The sequence below is a fragment of the Leucopleurus acutus genome (assembly GCF_964270905.1).
Source record: "Leucopleurus acutus genome assembly, chromosome: 8".
Taxonomy (NCBI): Eukaryota; Metazoa; Chordata; class Mammalia; order Artiodactyla; family Delphinidae; genus Leucopleurus; species Leucopleurus acutus.
The window spans coordinates 60962844-60969295 of record NC_139151.1 but is presented as its reverse complement, the minus strand read 5'-3'; the positions used below and the strand labels follow the sequence as shown (position 1 = coordinate 60969295).

General features: G+C 39.0%; 1 protein-coding gene across 1 annotated transcript; it reads left to right on the top strand.

The window, feature by feature from the left end:
• The first annotated feature begins 2390 nt into the window (after positions 1–2390).
• LOC309965208 (hemoglobin subunit beta) lies at positions 2391–3762 on the top strand. The gene is made up of 3 exons (XM_082844581.1): positions 2391–2538; positions 2668–2890; positions 3507–3762. Exons 1-3 carry the CDS (start codon positions 2447–2449, stop codon positions 3633–3635), a joined length of 444 nt encoding a protein of 147 aa, XP_082700707.1. The 5' UTR covers positions 2391–2446; the 3' UTR covers positions 3636–3762.
• Positions 3763–6452: the final 2690 nt, after the last annotated feature.

Genomic DNA, 6452 nt, shown 5'->3' with positions numbered 1-6452 from the left:
TTTAATGGAGTATAATCTATAAAAGTACTAAATAAATCACTATGCTGTACACCTGAAACTAATATAATAGTGTAGATCAACTATACTTCAATTAAAATTAATTAAATTAAAATTAAAATCAAAAGAATTTAGGGAAACCACCTCTGAAAACAGGAAATGGTAGGGGAAGTCTTTAAGTAGGTGCTATTTCTGTCAGTCAAGACGGCAAAATTGTAGCCTTGACAATTTGGCTCTTTACAGGAAAATATAGACCTATTCTACACTATTATTTAGTAAGTTCCATGAGTTTTCCATGACACAGGTTTCCTGAAAAGATACGTCCAAACTTCCCCAGAAGTGGTCCTTTCATGTACATATGCCTGACCTCTGATATCAGGAGTCTGAAATAGGGTCTTGAAAAGAGTACAAATGTAAAACAATGATAAAGTTAACAGAGGTTTCAATTGAATAAAATGAAACTCAAAACCTAAAGGTCAAACCAAATGTGGGGTTGGTTTTTTTGGTTGCTTTTGTTTTTAACATTTCAAACATTTGAAAGACGTCTTTCCCCAGAAGTCAACATGTAAAATTTTTTTCCCAAGGATAGCACAATAGTAAGATCCTCTTTGCTTCAAGGTTTTAGAAGAGAATGAATATAAACAGAAAATGTTTAAATTCTATCTTTTTTACCCTGATAATCTTTTTTGGGCATATAATCCTGCCCTAACCTCCTGATAGCAAAGCAAGAACCAAGATTTTCTTACATGTCTGAGAATAATCAGAGTGAATTTGTTCAAAGCGCTGGATGGGGCTTGGGACAGGTCAAAGGGTTGAGGAATCTTTATTTATCTAGCAATGATGGAGAAAATATTTTGGAAAATGGAGAAATGAAAGTGGGAATTGTATGTATTTCTTTGGAACAATGAGAAATAGAGACGTCCTTTTCTTCTAGTTCACCTAAAAATTATTTTAGCTGGAGTTTCAGAGCCTTCGAGCTGAAAGGATGAGAGATTTTTGTTAAACATGTGTTGCCAATGATGACAAAGGAGAGAGAAAGGTGATTCTAGACATCAAGCTGCCCGAATCAGGAGATTCTAAGGTAGGAGAAACATGGTGAGTAAAAATTGTATGGCCCTTTCCTTACTGAAAGGAAATGAGAATTCAGGAAGCGGGCAAGATGCAGAAGGTAGAGATGAGGAAAAGTAGGGAAAATAACTAATAGGGGCACTTGAAATCTTCTGCTGAGCTCAGAAATGCTTGCTCCTTTTGCTTTTTTCATTGAATTTTTTTTAACAGTAAGAAGCAGAACTCTATACTTATAGAGAAGTTTCTCCTGCCTAAGAAGTTAACAGGATTTATTACATGGAGAAAAAAGAGGGAGAAGGCATATTGGAAAAGTTGTACATATAGAGGAATGAATTTTAGTAAAAGAAGGAGCAAACAAACAAAAATATATAGAAAAATAGAATGATGGGTGATGAATTTAAATAAGAGAAATTGTTATAAACACAGCATTCTTAGTGGCCTAGGGGAGGAAAAGAAATAATCTGAGCCAAGGTTAGAATGCCTTTCCACATTTTTACCCCTCCTTTTAAATCATGGAGAAGCTTCTCTGTTCTCCCAGATCCTTTCCCAGGTCAGTCCAGGAAGAAACAAGTTATATGCCTCTTTAGTCTTTGAAAACATTGCTTCCCTCAGGGTTACTAAAACCTTGGAGTTGTGATCAATTTTTTACTTATTTGTGTTTCTTACTATACTGAGAGATCTCTGTTTCATCCCAAACTCTAATAGACGAACTATCTCACAGGACCTCTTGATTCATATTTCTATCATTATTTATTTGGTCATAAATTAAGAAAAAAATGAATGAGTAGATGAATGAATGAATGAATATTTGTTTTCTTACCAGAAGGATTTAATCCCAATCAAGAGAAGAAAAGAGATACATACTTAGAACTAGGGCAGAGGTTTTAGCCATGCTGTCCTTGTAATAATTTTGCATATTCTGAAGGCACAGGATATGATCCATCCATAGAGTCTTCAGTTGAATCACAGTGGGCAAATCCCTTCCACATTCTGGACCTCAGATTCTTCATTTGTATACTAAGAAAATAGAGGAGGCAGTCTCTAAGAGATTACTACATTGTGATTCTAAAAATTGTACAAGTAAACTTGCCAAGGATGATGATTTTAGGAGCAATTTGTATTGCTGGAATGAGTGGGACCTGGAGATATCCAAAGAGAGGGCTGAAGGCCTAGAGTCAGTGCCAGGAATGCCAAGGAGACATATGGCTGTCATCATTCAAGCCTCACCCTGTGGAACCACACCCCAGGCTGGGCCAATCTGGTCACAGAAGCAGGGAGGGCAGGAGGCAGGGCTGGGCATAAAAGGAAGAGCGAGGCCAGCGGCTGCTTACACTTGCTTCTGACACAACCGTGTTCACTAGCAACTACACGAACAGACACCATGGTGCATCTGACTGGTGAGGAGAAGTCTGCCGTCACTGCCCTATGGGGCAAGGTGAACGTGGAGGAAGTTGGTGGTGAGGCCCTGGGCAGGTAGGTATGCAGCTTACAAGGCACGCTTAAGGAGAGTGAATGGCAGCTGGGCACGTGGGGACAGAAAAAGCCCCTGAGATTCTGACAGGTGCTGACTCCCTCTGTCCTTTTGCTGTTTTCACCCCTTAGGCTGCTGGTTGTCTACCCCTGGACTCAGAGGTTCTTTGAGTCCTTTGGGGACCTGTCCACTGCTGATGCTGTTATGAAAAACCCTAACGTGAAGAAACATGGCAAGAAGGTGCTAGCCTCCTTTGGTGAGGGCCTGAAGCATCTCGACGACCTCAAGGGTACGTTTGCTGCGCTGAGTGAGCTGCACTGTGACAAGCTGCACGTGGATCCTGAGAACTTCAGGGTGAGTCTATGGGACCATCAATGTTCTCCTTCTTCTTCTTTTTGTGGTCACGCTCGTGTCATGGGGAGAGGGCTCAATGGCAGGATGCAGTTTAGAATGGAAGAGAGGTATTCTGGGTACGGCACTATGGACTCCTGGGGACCATTTTGTTTATTGTACTTTATTTTACCCTGTTTGCTCACAACCATCACCTCCTCTTATTCATTCTTGTTCTCCTCGTTTGTTCTCTTGCAATGCCTTCTCCTTTTTCAATCACACTTTGTTTTGAGTGTCTAATTTTTTAAAAAGACTCTCTTTTTTTATCCACTTAAAAATGTTATCTAATATTTTCCTCTTATCTCTTCCTTTTGAAGGAAGGAGGATAAAATGTTGTATTGCTTCTTAAAATGGTCCTAAAGAATAAAAATGAAAACACGTTCTGGATTAAGGCAGAAAGAGAGAAACCTTTCAAAATATAAATTCAGGCTGATATGGATGGGTTCACATCAGTAGTAACACCTACACTTCAGCTACATTTCTGCTTATACCCTAGGGACACAGTTGGGGATGAGACTTAAATACTCTAAGCTGGGTCCCTCTACTAACCATGCTCTTGCTTTTTATCTCTCCCACACAGCTCCTAGGCAACGTGCTGGTGGTTGTGCTGGCTCGCCACTTTGGCAAGGAATTCACCCCGGAGGTTCAGTCTGCCTATCAGAAGGTGGTGGCCGGTGTGGCTACTGCCTTGGCCCACAAGTACCATTGAGATCCTGGCCTATTTCTTGGTGACCATCGGAAGACCATATTTCCCTAGATTCTATTTTCTGAACTTGGGGAAATAATGTCTACCCTCAAGGGTATGGCTTCTGCCTAATAAAGAACTTTCAGCACAATTTCCTGATTCCTTTTACTCATTTCTTTCCCTAAGGATATGGGAAGGTCCCTGAAGGTCTGCAGATAGGGTGTCTTTGTGTCTTATACAAAGAGGTCAAGGGAAATGAGAAAAGGAAGGGGGCCATACACAGTCAGTAATGGATGAAACTTCTATCTTAGAGCGTAAAAACTGTCAAGAAGGCTTGAAATATAGAGAGGATACCGGCATTACAGGGGCTCTATGGTAGACCTCAAACCTAAGAGAGAAACTTCAGGTTAATGCTCTGATCCATTTCCAGTAATTACTCAAAAAATAATGTGCTCAATCAGAGACATAGTGATTGCTCTAAGTCTTGTTATGTCTCCTTTTGTCCTACTTCTCTTGCTTGCATGCTGTAGGCAGCAATGCTATACTACCTCAGACGTTCCTGTTCTAAGGCATAACCCCCCTCTCTCATTAGCCCCAAAAGACCTCAAAATTAACCCTACCCTCCCTTTTGAGGTAAAGTTCAGTGCTCACATTCCACCTGCTCACATATCTTTTGACCCTGGTCTCAATGAACTTTCCAGTATCACCTAAGGAAATTTTTCCATACCCCCCACCCACCTTCACCCACTTTTCACTTTTCTTCCTATCAAGCACACTCACCCTCCATGCTGTATAAGCGTTTCTGCGTATTTTGTACTATCCTACGTGACTACTGTACCTTTTACAGTAGGTCCTCCATGGACAGTAAATGTATACTTATTAAATGAAGTAATCAATGAATGAATAATTATTTCTTGTCTTAGAACTCCTGGGAGTAGAGGACAATCCAAACAATAGACCATTGCATAGGGTTTCTTTGTGTTAATGCACAAAGAAAGTAAACCACTGAGGAAGCATATAGGAAAATAAACCACTCATCAGATATTTGCTGTGTCATCATAGGTAATAAAGTATCTTTGAGCATTAATTTTGTCAAATGTAACATTAGAAGGATTTAGAGAACCTTCTAACTTATATGCATTTCTTTAAATCTATATCATGTTCCTGTTGATTAATTTTAGACTTACCTGACTACCTGAAACAGAACATGTTGCTTCCATCTATAAAAGGTGTTTTTATAATAATTCTGTTTTACCACCAGGTTATAGACAATGCATTACAGTTTACTGTTTCACCACTATATTGTGAATTAACTGAAGGCAGAAGATTTTTTAAGTATTTATTTGTTTCTTCTCAGGTCATTGCACACAGTAGGCACTGAGAATGCTTTACATCCCAACAGTATGTTTAAGAACCACCTGGTTACATCCCAGAAGCAGAGGAGCCTCAGGAGAATTTTAGGAAGTTTCCTTTCACACTCCTGAGCACAGAAAAGTCATCATAAGAATCAGACCTTAGGAGACAAAGAGATTTTCAAAGGATTAGAAAGAGGATAAGAGAGGCTGTGGGTTTCACGATCTGGAAATGAGGAAAGAAAGTACCATTCTTCCCTCTAAATGGTCATAAAAAATAAAAACTATATAAAGACTTACTACACTCTCTTGTGTTCCTTCACCTCTGAAACTGGCCAATGAATCTAGACAAGAAGTTGGGCCTGAAAATCTCCAATACTGGAGAATTCAAGAGAACATCACTGGGATAAGACTTGGATCCAGCTCAAACAATTACTATATACTAGGTGTTGGTGTCTCCCCATCGGGAGTGAGGAGGTCAAGAGATGGAAGGAGACTCTGGCAGCTTGTTATATGCTTTCATTCCTTGTTAAAGTGGAGCTTCCGTAAAAGTCTAGGAATAAAATTAATCCCTTAATATTTAATTTCAGTTTTATGTGATAAGTTACCCAACGGTTATTTCTATTTTCTGCTACCATGTTGCTTTATAGACTATGTTCAGTATGTGTTCATGAAGATGGGGTATGTGTGTGGAAGAAAGAGAGATGGAAAGCAAAAGGAGGCAAGGAGAGAGAGCCAGAGCCAGAGAGTCAGAGAGAGAGGGAAAGGGAGGGGAGGGGAGGGGAGGGGAGAAGGAAGGTGATGAGAGAGAAAGGGAAGTAACTAATACTGTGCGTTATGTTCCATAATCATTTTAAAATAAACTAATTTAATGTCAAGGGAATTCAGCATAACATTCTAGATTATCCATCTCTTGAGCCTCAGAGAAGGGCCCTGAAGGTTTGGCTTTAGGATTTAATGCCTTCCATATTTGTAAACAGTTTCCAGACTGAAGCCAAGATTCTGCCTCTAAAGATGTACAGTTCCAAATTTAACTTGGGAGAGACTGTCCCTTTGCTCTTGATATGTCAGTACCATAGCCCACTTATGAGGTAAACAAAGCTAATTCTGAATGAAAATCTGAGCCCAATAGAGGAAGTATTGATAAGGAAGTTACTAACTGAGGCATTAACTGTTCTGTAATAATTAGAATATAATTCCTTTATCAAAGTTATGGTTATACTGGATTTATTGTTTTATAGACAGAAATATGACTTTGTTTCTTTTTAAATGAGTTAAACCATACTATTCTTAAACTATTCTGTGTGTATGACCTCTGTTTCTATGAGTTCTGCTCTTCACGGAGCATTTTTGTTTTATTTAATTGTATTTATTTAATTTAGTTTTAATTGATTTTGTTATATTTTATTTTACTTTATTATTTTTGGAAGAATGCCAAAACTGTGGTAACTAAGATATTGTGTATCTGGGAGAGAAGAGTAAATAATAA